General features: G+C 40.6%; 1 protein-coding gene across 1 annotated transcript in view; it reads right to left on the reverse strand.

The window, feature by feature from the left end:
* The window catches only part of LOC106908529 (voltage-dependent T-type calcium channel subunit alpha-1H-like), a 290,955-nt gene that overhangs the window by 58,315 nt on the left and 212,679 nt on the right, over nt 1-19,961 (reverse strand). Inside the window, exons 21-23 of the mRNA XM_088014499.1 lie at nt 10,383-10,451; nt 10,025-10,209; nt 6,108-6,234 (exon numbers count right to left, since the gene is read on the reverse strand). Coding sequence (XP_087870625.1) covers nt 6,108-6,234; nt 10,025-10,209; nt 10,383-10,451 — 381 coding nt within the window. The remainder of the gene's footprint in view (nt 1-6,107; nt 6,235-10,024; nt 10,210-10,382; nt 10,452-19,961) is intronic.

Genomic DNA, 19,961 nt, shown 5'->3' on the forward strand with positions numbered 1-19,961 from the left:
CAGAAGAACAAAGGTGGAGAAGGGGCCGAAGTGGGTTGAAGCTCGGCTGGTGAGCAGATGGAGTCATGGATGGAGGGCCTTATAAACAGCGGCTTGCTCTATGATCATTTATGATGAGGCATGGTTTGATCAGTTAAGCTCCTCTTCCTGACGTCTTGATTTCATACCCACATGTTTCCTTAAGAAAGTTCTGTCTGTCATTCCATCTGATCTGATTCAAACAGTACACTCATCCTTCTCATCAGGTGTTTCCCCCCAGGGTTTAAAAACAGCAGTTATCAAACCACTGATAAAAAAACAACAAAAAAAAAACGATCTGGATAAATCACTATTGCAGAATTACAGGCTGATCTCCAACCTTCCATTCATCAGCAAAATTAATAACAAAACTGTTTTAATAGTTAAATAACTTCCATAACCAAACACATTGATGTCCTTAAGTCTGGTTTCTGTGATCACCAAACTACTGAGACTGACCTGGTCAAAGAATTCAGTGACATCCACATAAATACAATCTGTGGAATAACCACAGTGACAGTGTGGCTGTCAGTGCAGCTTTTGGTACTGTTGAACATGACATGAAAACTGTCATGTTCTGGAGACTGGAGAGTTGGACAACCCAACTGGAAAGCTGGGTTGTACTGGAAATATACTGTTTACAATATACTGTTATAAACAACAGCATGTTGTTTATAACTGTTTATAACAACATACTGTTGTTATAAACTAACAACAGTATGTTAAAGCCTATTCTCTGAGCTACAGGGAGCAAGAAATGATGCTCTATCTTCCTGGTCTCAGTGAGAACATCAGCAGCAGCGTTCTGGATCAGCTGCAGACCCGCGAAGACACTGTTACTTAATCAATATGAACACAGATAAACCCATGGATGAGTTTCTCTAGATCTTGCTGAGACATTAGTCCGCTAATCCTGGAAATTTTCTTCAGGTGATATATTGTGTTGGGAAACTTATTATAAGTTAACATCTGCTGATTATGTTATATTAAATGCTTATGAACTCTGACCAAAAGAACCGGTATGGGCTACACACACAAGATTGGAAGTTGTTTTCCTGCAGCTGCATGGGAGCCAGACTGTTTCCCATGTTTTGGATTCCTTATCCCTGGTATAAAACTCATGTGTTGACTCTGCTTGGGGGAGCTTTTCATTCGGAACTTCTTCATTATTGACTGTCTAACAAGCTCTCTGTACTGTGCACAATATACAAATAAACCTGACTAAGTGATTTCATCTAACAGTGCTTGGAAATAATTTTTTTCCCACAACATATAGCACCGTAATACATTAAAGATCTGCTGTTGTTGTATACCTTCCAGATCTTTCAGGTTTCTTGGTTCTGGTTCTGCTCTGCCTTGACTTCAAATGTTAAAATATTGGAGTAACCCAGTATTTCTAAATACCGTATTTTCCGCACTATAAGGCGCACCGGATTATAAGGCGCACCTTCAATGAATGGCCTATTTTAGGACTTTTTTCATACATTAGGCGCACCGCATTATAAGGTGCATAGAATAGACGCTTCATACTCTATTATTACACATCCACATTAATAAAGAAATGGTCCCCGAGTACTTTATATAGTAGGCTGGCCCAGCCGTTGTTTCACTCACGGTGTTGGTGTTGCGATATTATGCCCAACTGCTTTCTGGGTAACACAGACCAACCGACACGCTGCCGCTGCAGTCTCTGTCTCTCTTCCCCTGCCCCTCCCCCCCTTTAAATGTATTATCAAACTTTATTAACAAACCAGTGTTCTGACAACTATCCCAGCATGCACCGCGCACTACTTCTTCTACGGGGGAAAAAGAAGTTGGCGGCTGCTTACCGTAGTGGACCAACTACGTAAGCAGCCTACTGCATGTCTGTGTAAACATGACGTCTTTCATTTCGATCTGAGTTAATTAGCGTAGCATTTCTGCCGGATTTTCACAACATATCAGCCACGACAATGGACAGGGGAACCAACAAGTTCATGTCATCTTTTTTGGACGACATCAAGGTGTTTGAGCCACTGGATGCCTCCAACATTGTGCGCGTCACAGCTAAAAGCTACCGATAGATGAGGAAAACAGCAGATCCTCACAGCCTCAGCATAAATATAGCTGTGGACAAGATCACTGATGCCTATTGTTCTTGCAAGGCTGGGTAAGTCGGCATTCATGGTTTTGATGGTCCACAATGTACATTAGCATATGTTTACTACTGTAGCTTGTGTTTGTGAGACGGTCACGCACGTGGTAGCTGCACTGTGACCTAAAATGGGCATTAGCCAATGAAACGCGGCCCCTGTGGTAAGGTCCGTTGCTGGACCTGTTGTGGCTCAATATTGGTCCATATATAAGGCGCACCGGATTATAAGGCGCACTGTCGGCTTTTGAGGAAATTGAAGGTTTTTAGGTGCGTCTTATAGTGCGGAAAATACGGTACTGGTTCTTTAAGAAAACTTAAATCATGAGCTGTGGATCAGGAGGATGGGTAGATGCGTAGTAGAAAGAACACATTTAAAAGTTGCAGAAACCAGAGTTGAAGAAATGCTGAACAAATCAGTTAATAAGTAAAGAAATCATTACATTTTACTGATCCAAAGAGTTCATAAATGTTTTGACAAACAAGACACAACTAGAACTAAATTCAGTCCTTACTAATCTTGTGAAATTTTGAATAGAGTGATTTGTCATCCACTTTCCACAGTTTTACAACACACACTTAAAGATCAGATAGACTGGACGGAAAATTAATGATTAAGTAGCCAAAGTCAAAAACATTCAACTCCAACTCCTATTAATCTAGGTTCCTTCAAGAATTAAAAACAACATCTATCCACCAGGAAGCATAGAGGTGCTTGAGCACCTGCCCCCTTTGCTTCTTGCCCCCAAATGCCCTTTTGGTCAATTTTTTACTTTTTTTGGTATTATTATTTCCTAAGTCCTCTTCTGACATAATAACATGTACTAAAATTACTTGGTTTTGTGTTGGGGTTTTTAGCCCTCCGGTCACCTTGTTACCTTTGACCTTTTGCCCGTGACAAATGACACAGTTGCCTCTCGCACAGTGAGATAAGGCGGCTAACTGTGGAGCTCAACGTAGCAAACGTTCCAGATTACAGAACAGTTTTTGGTGAATAAAGTGGAGTAGACTTGCTACTTGTCAGATGACGGAAAACCACGTTGAACTTTGTATAGTTTCTGCTTCAGCACGGAGTAGGCTGTTGTTGATGTGCTATTAGCTAGCTGCTAGCTAACAACTTTGGTAGCAAAGCAAGATAACTAAAAGGCTTCTTCCCTGTATCATTAATGATATCAGTCATTTTGAAACCCCAGGATGCTGCGAGTCATTCTGACCCGTCTGACAGTCACTGGTTCTGCTGAAGAGATGGACTCACTGGATGAGCTCGGCCTTCCAGCCTCCACTGCAGAGAAATTAGAAGTCCTGAACCAAAAACTGGAGTCAGGAGCTGTTCAGAAATAAATGGTATGTATAATTTTTTGAAAACATAATTAGCCTTTCTCATCACATTATTCTTTCCTTCCATCAGGTGCAGTACTGTTTAAAATATTAACTTTTAAATTCTCTGTGTTACTTTTTTAGCTGGATCTCAGCAGAGATCTATTCAGACTGGGTGGAGAGAGAAGTCTTTCTGGTCACCAGCTCTTGATGACTGAAATATTTAGTAAGTATAATCTCATCCATCCATTTTCTATACACCCTTGTCCCTTTGTGGGGTCGGGAGGGTTGCTGGTGCCTCTCCAGCTAACATTCTGGGCGAGAGGCGGGGTCACCTGGACAGGTCGCCAGTCTGTGCCTTTCAGTCTAAAATTATGTGAATTGTTGTATATTATCCTATAGCTGGACTTTGTTATGCATGTTTCTCTGTAGCCAATGAAACGTTTTGTTTCATAAAACCATGAATACACGTCTCAGTTTAAAATATATAAATTTTGTCTGTTTTTCAGAGGCTGTACCAAAGAACCAAGCGTCGGATTCAGAACACCAAAAGTTTTAAGGCTCAAGGTTGTCTGGTTTGTTTTTTTGTTTTGTTTTCTTATTATTTTGTGCATGTGTCAACGTTCATAAAATAAGTTCTGGTGTAAATATTTCTTTTAAAATTATATTTTTAAGCACTGGGTTACTTTGCTGATTTTGCTTTGATTTTTGTTATTGTGAATGTCTTTTCTAAAAACCCTTTGTATTAAAATGTATACTGTGCTGTTTTACTTTGTTCTAAGAAGGTTTCATGTCTTTTTGGTACATATGTATGAATAAATGTGATTATCATATTTTGTTGTGTGTAGTCTTTAATGTTAATACTATAAAAATAATAAATTCTTTGCCAAGTGTTTTTAAGTGGTTGTCATCGATTTTACAATTTATTACATTAAATTAATGTCTTGGAAACAGAAGACAACCGTTCCTTGTGAAAACAGTAAGTGTGGGGCCAGCTTTCCTTTTCTACAATTTGTTAAAACATTGGATTAATATCGCATAGTAATGGAAGACAACTGTTCATCATGAAAACATTGCATTCCAATAAAATTGCTGCTATGTTAGCATTTCCACGGACCTAGCATAACCATTATATAGCTTTTGATTGTTGGAAAAAAATGCGTAAGTCCGCTGAAAGTAATCAGTGGACATTCAAATGAAAGTCCGCCGAAAGTCTAATGGTTGATTTTGAGTCCGGTGAACGACCCAGGAGGACGTCCCCCGGACGTCCTTTGGAGTTTCATTTGTACGTCGACCAAACGTAATCACCAGACATTCGGCGGACGTTCAAGACAACGTTAAGCAGACGTGCTCCAAACATTCAATGCTAGCTGGGGTGACATTCACAAACGATCCGATTCTTCTGAACTTCTCTTTACTAAGAAAATAGGACTGAAGCCTCACTGAGAGCCGTTCTTTGTTCTTGTAATGCTCTGCGTAACACTGCAGTAACTATCATTATTTTATTTAATTATATATATTGATATTTACTAAATGGCAGTTGCAATGTGTGCCATGGTGGCAGACTGCCTGGCTTCATGTAGCAGGAGAGAGGGTGAAAACAGTCACGGCGAGCGTCTTGTGCTTGGTTACTTCTTGCTTGTTGCTCTTTGGTCAGTTTTCATAGTTGAGCGTTGTTTACCATCAGGGCATTGCCATGATTGCTATGTTTTATGGTGCAGACAGGGGTGATTTCTGACATGAATGATATGGGCAAATGCCCAGGGTGTTATCTTTTTAGATAAACAGAGTATTGTTTAAATTTATTTCAGCTCTAAGTATTTACTGTAATGTCTAGGTGTTTTTTATGGAAATGTGAAGCTTTCAGAGGAATTTGATTAGGAATTTTGATCATATTTCACATTTTATTGTGTCATGTAGCGCGAGGCGCTGGTCTTGGTCTTGACTTGGTCTCGGATTAGGTGGTCTTGACTACAACACTGCTTCTATGCACCACAAATCATAATAAATGGAACATTGACAATTATGTATGATGTGCATTGATAATTTTTATGATAGAACTCATCGAAATATTATGTTTGATACTAGTTTCTCAAATTGGTGACTGTATGATGTTTTTATGACTTTAATTTAGTCATTTTAGGATATAAACAAAAACAAACATCATATCCTTCATGGGGCTAACTGTTCAAAGCAGTTAGTGGGCTAACTGCCTTTTTGCTGAACTGTGCTATACAAATAAAATTGATTGATTGAATTATTTGTGTTTTAAATAATATTTATATAAAAATTAAAAGTTAGTATGTTTATTTTTTGAGAAATAATTTAAAAAAATGCTTTACTCAATAAATTATTGATTTCAAGGAAAATATTCTCAGCACAATCCTTCTGTAGTCACTGCTTTTTTAATTACTTCAAGGAGTGTTTTGCATAATCAGCAGCTCATTTGCATTTCCTCACAATGTTCTGCCTCACTTTTTATTACCTGAAACCATTCTTAGCTGTGCCTCATTTATTTTAAACCTCTCAAAGCAGTATCTTTCTTCTAGTAGCCTTTTCCAATGAAAACAATTACATTTGTAATTTTGACAAGGTTTTATCCAAAACAGAAGGTGAACAAGAATAAACAACATGTGTTTACCTGCACTCCCAGAATTCCAAACACGATGAAAAATGCACAGCAGATGAGAACAATGTTCCCAATCGGTCTAAGAGATGTAATCAGGGTCTCAACAACCAGTTTCAAACCTGGAGCCCGACTTATCACCCTGAAAAAAACAAAAACAACACTAGTGTACAGTGCTGTGAAGAAGTATTTGCCCTCCTAAAAATTTCTTCTGCTTTCGTTTTTGTTTGTCACTCTAATATTCTAATTCAGACAAAAATAGCATGAGTAAATACAGAAAGCAAATTTCTAAAATGTTTTCATTGACTAAGGGAAGAAAGTTATTTCAACCAAATCATGAGTCATCTGTGCAGGGGCGCTGTATAGGGGGGAAAAGTTAGGACAATTCCAAGGGCCTCTGGCTGACAGGGCACCCTCCCACAAAATAATTTCTTTGGGGGGATCTTATAGAAATAGAAAAAAAATCGAAGGCCCTGTTAATAACAAAATTAATATTAGTATCAATTAAATGTTGTCACTCCCAGACCAAAAACCACACATCCATATTTCCCCTGAACACCCCCCTGGATCTGCATGAAATGGTTCGTTCGCTTTAAGGTGACTGTGTTCAGCAGCAGTTGGTAGAAGACAAGAATGACTGTGGTAGTTACTATGCTGCCAAGAAAAATAATAAAGTCAGGTTTTAAAAATATAGGGAGATAGAGAGAAAAGGAATGTTCTCTACCCTCAATTTGTCAATTTGTAACCCAGTTCTTCTCCAAGAGGTGGGTAGACTGTCAATTATCAACCATTTAGCACAGTTAGCTTAGCTACAGACTGTTTGCCTCCATTTCTTTTAAAGAATGAAGGAACAAATCTACCAACATATTCATATATTTAACTTGCCCCTGTACCTTTTATCACACTTAACAACAGATGAGTCAGTCAGCAGCAGCTCTAGCCACCATACCAGCCTAATCCTCCCGTCCCAGTGATAAAGGTGAGCAACACTGTGTTCAGGGAATTACAGGGAATCCATAGAGATTTTTCCTGTCTCTCTGCTATTTTTAGAATTACACAACAATATTTAATACTGACAGAAATTCAAACAATCTTTATAAAAAGATAATAAAAAATAGCCTCCTGTCAGTCCAGACAGTCCTACACAACATGGTGACAGCTTTAACAAATATGGAGAAACATATTTTTTAATTAAAGTTATATACTGCTGCTTGAACAAAATGCAACTTCATAGCATTTTTGAGAAGTCTGGGTTGCTTTATGTATATTTTACATGTCGCCTATGACTGTTGCTGGTGGGGAGAGACATATTAAAGCTAATAATAAAAAAATTAAGCAACCTGTATGCATAAACCACACTGTATGCGGACTGTTGGATGTAAAATTCACTAGTAATGAATATTGTGCTAGTATCAGTATTGGACCAAAGAAAAGAAGGCAGTTGCAAGCCTTTAAAATTGTGACGCTTTTGATGGGTCAGATAGACTCAAGAAACTGTAACAGCAGGTGCACAGGAAGGGTCCAATTTAATTTTTTGTCATGGAGCCCAAGATTCCTAGCGGTGCCCCTGCATCTGTAATTAACCACATTTATTGGTTTCAGTGTCCTTAGTCACATTCAAGCCCAGTTACTGCCTGATTTGTAGAATCAAGGAATCACTAACATAGAACCTATCAGACAACATGAAGTAGGTGTTAGCGATTACCTACAACATGTTAGCGATTACTTTAGTCTCAGGACTAAAGAAATTCAAGAACAGTCCAGAAGAAAAGTCATTGGCAAATCAATCTGGAACAAGTTAAAAAAAAAAAAACATTTCTAAGACTTTGGGACTCCAGCTAGAATGATTATTGAATGATTTAATTTGTCCAAAATGTCCCACCAGTTCCCTCTGTGCTGACTTCTTGACTCTTGTCAGCATCTCAGGTGTTTGAAAAGGCACCCACCTTCCTGGTCAATAACCATGAAGGTTATCAACCAGAATTTTATAAGGATGTTTTAGAATCATCCTTTTTACATCTTTGATATATCTCTGCTTCTTAGGTGAGACTGGGAATTAGTAATCTATGTTTATGAACTCCTTGTTGGATTAGATAAACTCCTTTTTAACAGGAATTAGCCAGGTCACTCTGGCACGCCAGTCCAAAATGCACCGGCATAAATTTTAACAGGTCCAAAGAAACGAGAGCACATTTCTCCAGCGATAGCATCTCTGCACTGACTGCCTATTTATTTCAGGATCAATTTGAAAGTTCTGCTATTTGTTTTCAGGTCACTTAATGGCCTTGCACCAGCAATTTGACCAGCAGGCTGGTCAAATATGCTGGAAGAACGATGTATGTCGTTCCCTCAGGTCAGCTGACCAGATGCTGCTGGTGAATCCTAAATCCAAGAGGAAATTAAAAAATGACTGAACGTTTTCTGTTGGGCCCCAAACGAGCTTCCTCTGCACACAAGACAAGCACTCTGTTGATGTTTTAAAATCTCACTTGAAAACACTTTTACTGTTTTGATTTTAACTCAACTTGAGTCAGACATTGTTCTCACTGCTTAGTCTTAGTGATTGTACAATTCAGTGCAATGTTACTGTTTTTAGGATCTTAAGGGTTTTTATCTCTGCTTTGTGTTTTACCTGCAGTGCAGCACTTTGGTCAAGCATGTGTTGTTTTTTTAAAGAGCTGTATAAATAAACATGGTAAGGTATGGTATTATCCACAAATGCAGAAAACATGGTGAAGCTTTTTCATGTTTGGATTAATTTGGGCTGTTTATACTATAAAGGTCTTTCCATAGCTTTCCATTCCTTTGTGTTAGAGTTACAGAGCTCATCTTGTGTTTTGCTCTTGGTGAATTTTGTTTGAATTCTTCTATTAGTCTTAAGCTTTTGGTTGGTGAGAGCCTTATGTTTTTTGTTCTGCCTCTTTTCAGTTTATTTCTGCTTAGTATTCACCATCGCTCAGTTCACAACTTAGATGTTCCACATTTCTCTGATTGTTTTCACCTTGGTTCCTTGTCATATGTTCCTACTGCCTTATATGGAAGTTCCTTTATTTTGACTATCGGATAATCTCATCACCAGAGGTTTGCCACTGTCATCTCTGCAGCTGTCTGAGGTTTTATTGGCTCAAGTGGCCTTTATTTGATAGTTAATTGACAGGAAAGTGGGAAATGAGAAAGACATGCGGCAAAGGTCGGGAATCGAACCTGCAACGGCCACATCAAGGACTAAGGCCTGCATATGTGGGTTGTGCTTAACCCCTGCGCCACCGCAGCTGTCTGAGTTCTAAAGAAAAATCCATCGCTAAGAAACACAAAGGACTAAATAATATCTTGATAGTCTTTGGATTGAAGAGACATCGGTGTATCTTTTAGGAGGGTGTGTGTAAATTTTCCAAGGCTAAAACTAACAGTGTTTCAGTAGATGGACTGTCAGACATGGTGCTAGCAGGGTGATGGCCTGCGGCGGCTTTGCTGAATCCGAATCTGGATGACATGAATTGAAATGAAGTCCACCTCTAGAAAAAACTAAATTAAAGTTTTGGAGTGGCCTAGTCAAAGTAAAGAAGTAAAGTGTTACATCCAGTTCATACGGTTTAACCTTCAACTGGCAACTAATGGTCAAAAACCATTCAAAACAAGGATGTAGACACACTCATCTATCTCAAATGCCTTAAGGCACATAGGGACAGCTTTTTTCTACTATTACATTAAATAGTCATTTGAAAACTTAGTTTTGTATTTACTCACACTATCACGGATGGATGTTTCAATGTGTTTGATGAGCTGAAATATTAAAGTGACACAAAAAAAAAGGCAAGAACAAAAGAAGTCTCCCAAGGTCAAATACTTTGCCATAGGCTTGTAGTAAAACAGAAGAAGTACTTCAGGATGTGAGTGTAGTAGACACACGAGGAACTGTTCCATCGCCCTACCTGAGCGGACGCAGGGTGCGAAGCAAGCGAAGGACTCGCAGCATGCCCAGGATTCGATTTCCACCTGCTGATGCCATGGAGACCAGAATGTCCACCAGGGACACAAAAACCAGCACGCCATCCAGCACATTCCAGCTGCTCTGAAGGTACACACCTTCTCCAAAGTACAGGCCCATTGCTACAACCTGGTGACACACACAGATCCAACTGAATTACTTAAACAATAAAAAAAAAGTACGAGACATAAAAACTTCTCTAGTCCCCACCCAGGAGGAAAATTGACTCTTTTCATGAGCGAGATTAGAAAAAGTCGTATGAGTGAAATGCTTGTGCAGTAAAAGGGTTCTGTTATGGTTACCTTGATCATCATCTCGCCCACAAAGATGATGGTAAAGATGTAATTAGACACGCTGAGAAACATTCGCTCCTGTCACAGACACACACAGGCACATGTATGAGAGCATTCACTGACACAAAGCAAGAAGCATTTGTCATTTCAAAGGTAATGTGTCCAAGTAGCTTTCGCTTTGAGCCTGGATAGAAACATGATACATAATGAGCTGAAGAAAGGCCAACTTAGAATCCAGAGAAATTATTTAGTTTATGTAGCGAAACTACTCATACCTTAACTCAACATTATCGGAACAAGAATCCAGAGAAACCCCTACCAGTTTATAAATCATGGATTACTTATTCTTAAACGTGGGGTTATAGATTTTTGTTTTTTCTTTTGCTCTTCTTTTGGTTTGTTGCTTTGTTGTATTTCCTTGTAATTCATGTAAAGCACTTTACATTGCCTTGTTGTTGAAAATATGCTATATAAATATAATTACTTACCATAGCAGATATAGTGGACACAAAAGCGAACAAACGTGATCGCTGGTCTCAAACTAAGATTGCATCAGCTGCAAACAAATAATCCCCAGTCTGTGCAAACGGAAACATTTTGTCTTTTTTCCCCCATTATCTTCAGCATGTGGTAAAACCTTGTGCACAAGACAAAATGAAATTGTTCTCTCCAACAGAGGAAACTGCACTTTAAAGAGATTACATGTTGTTTTAAGACCTTCCCAGTATGGGAAGTTAAATTCTTCTGCGGGCACCTCTAATAACCAATCCTGTGTAATGACTTTCTGCCACTTTAAATGACTTCTTATGTCATAAACTAGACAGTGTCATTGGTTTTCAAAACCAAATTAATCTCACAGTTTATCGACTAAATTAGTTTCAACTAAAGATGAATTCTTAACCGGAGGTTTCAAATAGCTTAAAAAGAAGAGATATCTTGCAATGTATATAATAGAAAGAATAGGTATGGAAATTAAAGGCCTTTACCAGACATGATAAGAAGAGACATCACTGATACAAACTTCCAAAAGCTCCTAAAACAATTAAAAAGTTATCTTACCATTCAGGTTTTCATGGAACTCCTTTAGTAGTTTAAGAACAGTTAGTTACAGTAGAATAGCTTTACAAATAAATGTATTGAATAGAACCTAGCTTCAGCCATATTTTAACCTGTTAAAATCCTTTTATTATGCCATCACCTATTTATGAAACATAACTCCATAAATGGTCTGGGAAGCAGACAAATAGTCCAGAAAACTGCTTCCCATGCCTCTTGCTAAATAAAATAAATTTTGTATGATCTCCACTAAAAACATAACGAAAAAAGGGCAAAAGATAATTAAGTTATTAGGGATGATGAATATGATGCTAAAGAAAGGAGTCATGTTCATTAGGCCATGTAACGGTGAAGCAGCAGAATACTGCATGATGTGCACTAGGGTTCATGAACAGCTTACGATTAAATTAGTAAAGTTTAAAGTGGAATAACTGGTCGCATAAATAAAATGAAAATTTACCACAATACTCTGATCCTCATATTCAAATTAAAATTCCTGAAATCACCTGAACCTGACTTTGAAGGCTGGTGACTTTCACTCTGCGGTGTAGACTTTATCTGTTTTCTTTTTTATTCTTTTTTTTTCTTTTCTTTTCTTTTATTTTCTGAGAGACAATGACGTGTGTCCTACACTGAAGGGTATTTCAAATGAAGCCCTGACACTACCGTATTTTCCGCACTGTTTTATGTTTTGTATTTACTACCCTAACCCTAACTTTAGAGAGCGACGGATTCACTGCAGCATGGATAAATCTCGCATCGGATTTTGGACTCAATCTCAGATGCTGAATCTCTGAAGCTAGAACTCGTCGGCTTAAAACAGGCTGATGAATAATATTAGGCCATCAGGCTATATATATATAAAAATAATAAAAATTCCCCTCTCACCCTCCGTGGGTGGTCTCTTTCATCCTCTGAGCTCGGGTCCTCTACCAGAGGCCTGGGAGCTTGAGGGTTCTGCGCAGTATCTTGGCTGTGCCTAGAACTGCACATTTCTGGACTGAGATGTCTGATGTTGTTCCTGGGATCTGTTTGAGCCACTGCTCCAGTTTGGGGGTGACTGCCCCGAGGGCCCCGATGACCACAGGCACCACTGTGGTCTTCACCTTCCAGGCCTTTTCCAGTTCCTCTCTTAGGCCCTGGTATTTCTCCAGTTTCTCATGCTCCTTTTTCCTGATGTTGTGGTCACTTGGTATTGCTACATCCACCACAACGGCTTTCCTCTGTTCTTTATCCACCACCACAATGTCCGGTTGGTTCGACATTACCATCTTGTCTGTCTGGATCTGGAAGTCCCACAGGATCTTAGCTCGGTCATTCTCCACCACCTTTGGGGGTGTCCCCCATTTTGACCTCGGGGCTTCCAGTCCATATTCTGCACAGATGTTCCTGTACACTATGCCCGCCACTTGGTTATGTCGTTCCATGTACGCTTTCCCTGCCAGCATCTTGCACCCTGCTGTTATGTGCTGGACTGTCTCAGAGGCCTCCTTGCACAACCTACACCTTGGGTCTTGTCTGGTGTGGTAGATCTGAGCCTCTATTGCTCTGGTGTTTAGGGCCTGTTCCTGGGCGGCCAGGATGAGGGCCTCCGTGCTGTCCTTGAGTCCAGCTTTCTCCAGCCATTGGTAGGATTTCCTGATATCAGCCACTTCAGTTATTTGTCGGTGGTACATCCCATGTAGGGGCTTGTCTTCCCATGATGGTTCCTCCAGCACCTCGTCCTCTGTTCCCCATTGCCTGAGACATTCGCTGAGCACATCGTCCGTTGAGGCTTTGTCCTTGATGTATTTATGGATCTTAGATATTTCATCCTGGACAGTGGCTCTCACACTCACTAGTCCTCTGCCTCCTTCCTTACGGCTCGTGTACAGTCTCAGGGTGCTGGATTTGGGGTGGAACCCTCCATGCATGGTTAGTAGCTTCCGAGTCTTAACATCCGTGGCCTTCATCTCTTCCATTGGCCAGCTAATTATTCCGGCAGGGTATCTGATTACTGGCAAGGCATAGCTGTTTATTGCACGGATCTTGTTCTTGCCATTGAGCTGGCTTCTCAGGACTTGCTTTATTCGTTGGAGGTATTTGGCTGTGGCTCCTTTCCTTGTGACCTCATCGAGGTTGCCATTTGCTTGCTGTATTCCCAGGTACTTGTAACTGTGCTCTATGTCTGCTATTGTTCCTTCTGGGAGTGAGACCCCTTCTGTGTGGACGACCTTCCCCCTCTTTGTAACCATCCGACCACACTTCTCTAGTCCGAATGACATCCCAATGTCAGTGCTGTAGATCCTGGTGGTGTGGATCAGTGAGTCGATGTCTCGTTCGCTCTTGGCGTACAGCTTGATGTCATCCATGTAGAGGAGGTGACTGATTGTGGCCCCATTCTTAAGTCGGTATCCGTAGCCAGTCTTGTTGATGATTTGGCTGAGGGGGTTCAGGCCTATGCAGAACAGCAGTGGGGACAGAGCATCTCCTTGGTATATGCCACATTTGATGGACACTTGTGCAAGCGGTTTGCAGTTGGCTTCAAGGGTGGTTTTCCACAGCCCCATCGAGTTTGCAATGAAGGCTCTTAGAGTCCTATTGATGTTGTACATCTCTAAGCATTCAATGATCCAGGTGTGTGGCATTGAGTCATAGGCTTTCTTGTAATCAATCCAAGCGGTGCACAGGTTGGTGTGTCGGGTTTTGCAGTCTCGGGCGACTGTGTGGTCTACAAGGAGTTGGTGTTTGGCTCCTCTACTATTTATGCCGATGCCCTTCTGTGCCGTGCTCATGTATTTATCCATGTGTCCGCTTATCTTAGCCGCTATGATGCCTGACATGAGCTTCCATGTTGTAGAGAGACAGGTTATTGGCCGATAGTTGGATGGGACTGAACCCTTTGAGGGATCCTTCTGGATCAGGATTGTGCGCCCTTCAGTTAACCATTCAGGGTGAGTCCCATTCTGTAGCAGCTGGTTCAGTTGAGCTGCCAGTCGCTCATGGAGGGCAGTGAGTTTCTTTAGCCAGTAGGCATGGATCATGTCAGGCCCTGGTGCTGTCCAGTTTTTCATACCCGAGACTCTTTCTTGGACATCTGCCACAGTGATGGTTACCGGGGCTTGTTCAGGGAGGTTGCTGTGGTCCTCTCGTAGAGAGGTTAGCCACTGTGCCTTGCTGTTGTGGGACGCCTCCCTTTCCCATATGCCTTTCCAGTATTGTTCAGTCTCCAGCCTTGGTGGGTCTGCTCTGTTGTTAGTACCCTGCCATTGAGAGTACACTTTAGCTGGTTGGTATATATATATATATATATATATATATATATATATATATATATATATATATATATATATATATATATATAAAAAATAAAAAAAATTCCCTTCTCACCCTCCGCGGGTGGTCTCTTTCATCCTCTGAGCTCGGGTCCTCTACCAGAGGCCTGGGAGCTTGAGGTTCTCCTCCAGTATCTTGGCTGTGCCTAGAACTGCACATTTCTGGACTGAGATGTCTGATGTTGTTCCTGGGATCTGTTTGAGCCACTGCTCCAGTTTGGGGGTGACTGCCCCGAGGGCCCCGATGACCACAGGCACCACTGTGGTCTTCACCTTCCAGGCCTTCTCCAGTTCCTCTCTGAGGCCCTGGTATTTCTCCAGTTTCTCATTCTCCTTTTTCCTGATGTTGTGGTCACTTGGTATTGCTACATCCACCACAACGGCTTTCCTCTGTTCTTTATCCACCACCACAATGTCCGGTTGGTTCGCCATTACCATCTTGTCTGTCTGGATCTGGAAGTCCCACAGGATCTTAGCTCGGTCATTCTCCACCACCTTTGGGGGTGTCCCCCATTTTGACCTCGGGGCTTCCAGTCCATATTCTGCACAGATGTTCCTGTACACTATGCCCGCCACTTGGTTATGTCGTTCCATGTACGCTTTCCCTGCCAGCATCTTGCACCCTGCTGTTATGTGCTGGACTGTCTCAGAGGCCTCCTTGCACAACCTACACCTTGGGTCTTGTCTGGTGTGGTAGATCTGAGCCTCTATTGCTCTGGTGTTTAGGGCCTGTTCCTGGGCGGCCAGGATGAGGGCCTCTGTGCTGTCCTTGAGTCCAGCTTTCTCCAGCCATTGGTAGGATTTCCTGATATCAGCCACTTCAGTTATTTGTCGGTGGTACATCCCATGTAGGGGCTTGTCCTCCCATGATGGTTCCTCCAGAACCTTGTCCTCTGTTCCCCATTGCCTGAGACATTCGCTGAGCACATCGTCCGTTGAGGCTTTGTCCTTGATGTATTTATGGATCTTGGATGTTTCATCCTGGACAGTGGCTCTCACACTCACTAGTCCTCTGCCTCCTTCCTTACGGCTCGTGTACAGTCTCAGGGTGCTGGATTTGGGGTGGAACCCTCCATGCATGGTTAGTAGCTTCCGAGTCTTAACATCCGTGGCCTTCATCTCTTCCATTGGCCAGCTAATTATTCCGGCAGGGTATCTGATTACTGGCAAGGCATAGCTGTTTATTGCACGGATCTTGTTCTTGCCATTGAGCTGGCTTCTCAGGACTTGCTTTATTCGTTGGAGGTATTTGGCTGTGGCTCCTTTCCTTGTGACCTCATCGAGGTTGCCATTTGCTTGCTGTATTCCCAGGTACTTGTAACTGTGCTCTATGTCTGCTATTGTTCCTTCTGGGAGTGAGACCCCTTCTGTGTGGACGACCTTCCCCCTCTTTGTAACCATCCGACCACACTTCTCTAGTCCGAATGACATCCCAATGTCAGTGCTGTAGATCCTGGTGGTGTGGATCAGTGAGTCGATGTCTCGTTCGCTCTTGGCGTACAGCTTGATGTCATCCATGTAGAGGAGGTGACTGATTGTGGCCCCATTCTTAAGTCGGTATCCGTAGCCAGTCTTGTTGATGATTTGGCTGAGGGGGTTCAGGCCTATGCAGAACAGCAGTGGGGACAGAGCATCTCCTTGGTATATGCCACATTTGATGGACACTTGTGTAAGTGGTTTGCAGTTGGCTTATATATATATATATATATATATATATATATATATATATATATATATATATATATATATATATATATATATAGCCGAATATTTTTGTGTTTGTATAATTATATAAATATGTATATTACTAAATAATTTATTTTAAAAATTATGAACGGCTGTGTGCTTTGTAAAATGCTCATCATACATCAATATCAGAATATTCTATTCCTATTCCATTGTTATGCCCACTAAGCATATTTAAATATGCTCAATTATGTATCAACAAAATTACAAAAAATACTTAAAAAATAAAATTTTTTGTAAATGTAGCTTTCATAGCTGTTTGAATATGGTTTCCAGTAACAAAAAAGCGTGTTATGATCGATTAAATATGCTAATACGTCATTGTGCCTGCCAGACATATAACGCTGAGTGGAGTGGTGGACCGCTCCAAGATGGCCGCCCAAATCTCGTCAGCGACAATAGGCAAGAGCGTGGTCCATGAGGCATCTGTTTTTATATTATGTCTATGGGTAGATAGGTCAGTCAAACTTTATTAATATATTACAAACCAGCATTCTGACAACTATCCCAGCATGCACTGCGCGCTTCTTCTTCTACGGGCGAAAATGAAGTCGGCGGCTGCTTGCCGTAGTTGCTAGAACTGTTGTGGCTCAATATTGGTCCATATATAAGGCACACCGGATTATAAGGCGCAGTGTTGGCTTTTGAGGAAATTGAAGGTTTCTAGGTGCGCCTTATCGTGTGGAAAATATGGTACTTTTTTCCGAATTTAACCTGAGGCTGCTTGTCTTTGGTGTAGTACTGCTTAACACTGATATGCCTCTGATTTTTCATTTACGAATTAAAATATTTATCCACCCTTCCATTAATTTTCTACAGCTACCTAATCCTGGGTTACAGAAGGGCAGCTAAAGCTTATTTCTACAAGTCAAAGAAGGTAATTTAGGGAATACCCTGAACAAGTTGCCAATTCATCACAGAGACAAACGCCAATTGACAAACTCCCAATTAATAGAGTTGGGACATGGACATGCAAACTTCGGACAAATGTGTTATCTTTTTAGACAATATTTAGGAAAAGTCATTGTTGTAATAAAAACTTAAGCCCAAACAAAGAAGTTAATGTATTTAAGACATGAAAGAATGTTAAATTACAATAAAGAATCAAACGACAGTAGTAGTGTGAGAAACTGTGAATGTGTTTCTAAATACAGTGTAGAGAAAATATCATGGGTACTTTCATGAATAAGTTAAATAATAAACATGTCAAGATCACTTGAGTTTTTGAGCATTCAACTTTTCCTAGTTTTATTAAACATGAATCATTATTCTAAGTAATCAAAGTGATAAAACATTTTTTTCAACCCAAGTATGCATGTAATCATGCAAGAGTGAACAGTTCTGTTGACAAATATATCATTTAAAACTTTACTTCACTGATTAAAAGCTATTGATATGGAGCTGATAGCAAAAATTCAAGCTGGAAGACTCCGCCCCCTCCGTTCGCCCATCGGTGTCATGCTCATCTCCGACCTCAGCGCTGGACCTCACTCAGCACGTCCAATCATCATAAAAGGATCCACACCCAAGCCGTCAGCCGGTTCCCAGCTACGTTCAACCCACCACCGCCCCTTCTCCACCCACATCCTTCGGTTCTCCAGGATGGAACCCTTTCCCGACCTCCACCACCAGTGTCGGGCCCCGGGGAAGAGCATCCCTAATCAGTTATCGGGATGTTCATCGAGTTCACATCAAATCTCAGCTCAAATCAGCTACCGGGGCCCGAGCGCCAAAGAACTGTTACTTATTCCTGTCATTAAATCTTTTAATTGTTCCTTTTTCTTCGTCTGAGTCTCTCCAGATTGAAATGTTCTGTGAACCCTTGAAATAACTCTTTCAGGGAACCCACTTTCAGTGTTGAGGTTAAGAGATTTTTTCCTCTTGCTCTTTATTTTGCAGTTTTGACTATTTTTTCACTCCTTCAGTGTGCTTGTATAAAGTTAGTGTTTATACAAATACTTGAAAGCCTTCATATGCTTGTTTTATGTGTTTTCATTAAAGATGGTGTAAATTACAAGAGTTAATGTGTTGAGAAGATATGGGACCCTGTACTAAAATTTCCTCAGTGAAAGACTGCAAATGACAAACCTGCCACTGCTTAGTAGTTTGTGTAACCGTTTTTCTTTGTGTATTTGTAGAAAGATGTGGATCATTCTAGGGTGTATTTATCTCATGTTGTCTTGACGAGCTGTTGTTTTTTGATGTGCCGATTTTGTGTGGGTGGTTGGGAACTTGATCTGTTATGTTAATGTATGTCAAAATGAAAAAAATGTTAAAGAAAAAAAACACAAAAGACTGGAAAAACAGATGGTGTAAAAGGTGGTTAAGACACACCCCTACGACTCCTCTTCCCCTCACCATCATGTGCTGATGACATGATGCCAACATATCTCCTTCCTGTTCTGCTGAGTCATGTACAGACGGGCTGACAACCAAGAACAAAGGAGGACAAGAAGCAAAAAGTGCAGAGGTATGAGATGGTCGGAGAAGAGGAATGTCGAGAACAACTAAAACTATATCAATACCATTGTATTAGTATCAATTGATTCTTGTACTAACACTGGAATTGGTCCTATCAATATTTAGATTGATCCACATATGCCCAGAGTGCAAGTATTACACCACAAACTGGCAAATGAAAGTGTGTACAAACAGGGTACGAGTCTAATGTAAGTCTAGAGGATTTCCACTTTGAAGTGTGAAGCTTCAAAGAATCATAATGATCCCTGGACAGTTCATGGTGCTTCACACAATTGTGTACAATGAGAGCTCAGCTGAGTAATATATCAAAGATCTGATCTTACAGACTCCCCGATTACATAACTGTGAGAAGGAATGGTATAAGTTAAGTTTTCATGTGTGTGTGTTTTTTTGTGTGACGCATTCACCACTTCTTTAGTTTTAGTTCTTTAACAAGCAGTGCTCAAACATCACGTTTCCACAGGTTCAGGACACTATTTTAGTGTAAGAGTGCATAAAGCTGCTGTTATACACTGTTGGGAATAAATAATTCTGTGTTTTCCTCTATTTCTTTAAGCTGCTTGCATGTACGTATATGCACACACATACACACATAGTGCACATGCACACATAGCTAAGGCTAAAGGAAGTGACACACTAGTAAACACCCCCTTTAGGGCCAACAAAAGGAATCAGAAGCTGTTGTTAAGGGCCATTTTGCTCCATAAGGAGACTATGATAACGGACCAGTGCTGCAGTTTAATCTTAATAAATGGAATTCATGAATTCAACTTACTAACTATTCTTGAACCTCTTACATTAAGATCTAAATGGAGAAAGGATAATCTCCACAACACACACACACACACGCATACACTCATATTCATACTGTCTGCAGAGATCTCAAAGCTGAGATCTCTACAGCTTTGTTCCAGTCCAACTGATGGCAATAATACAATAGATAGTCATTTTTAACAACCAATTTATATTTTTAACATATAATTATTTGTAT

The sequence above is a fragment of the Poecilia mexicana genome, unplaced genomic scaffold, assembly GCF_051168715.1.
Source record: "Poecilia mexicana isolate PSO_F unplaced genomic scaffold, ASM5116871v1 scaffold_1, whole genome shotgun sequence".
NCBI classification, from domain to species: Eukaryota; Metazoa; Chordata; class Actinopteri; order Cyprinodontiformes; family Poeciliidae; genus Poecilia; species Poecilia mexicana.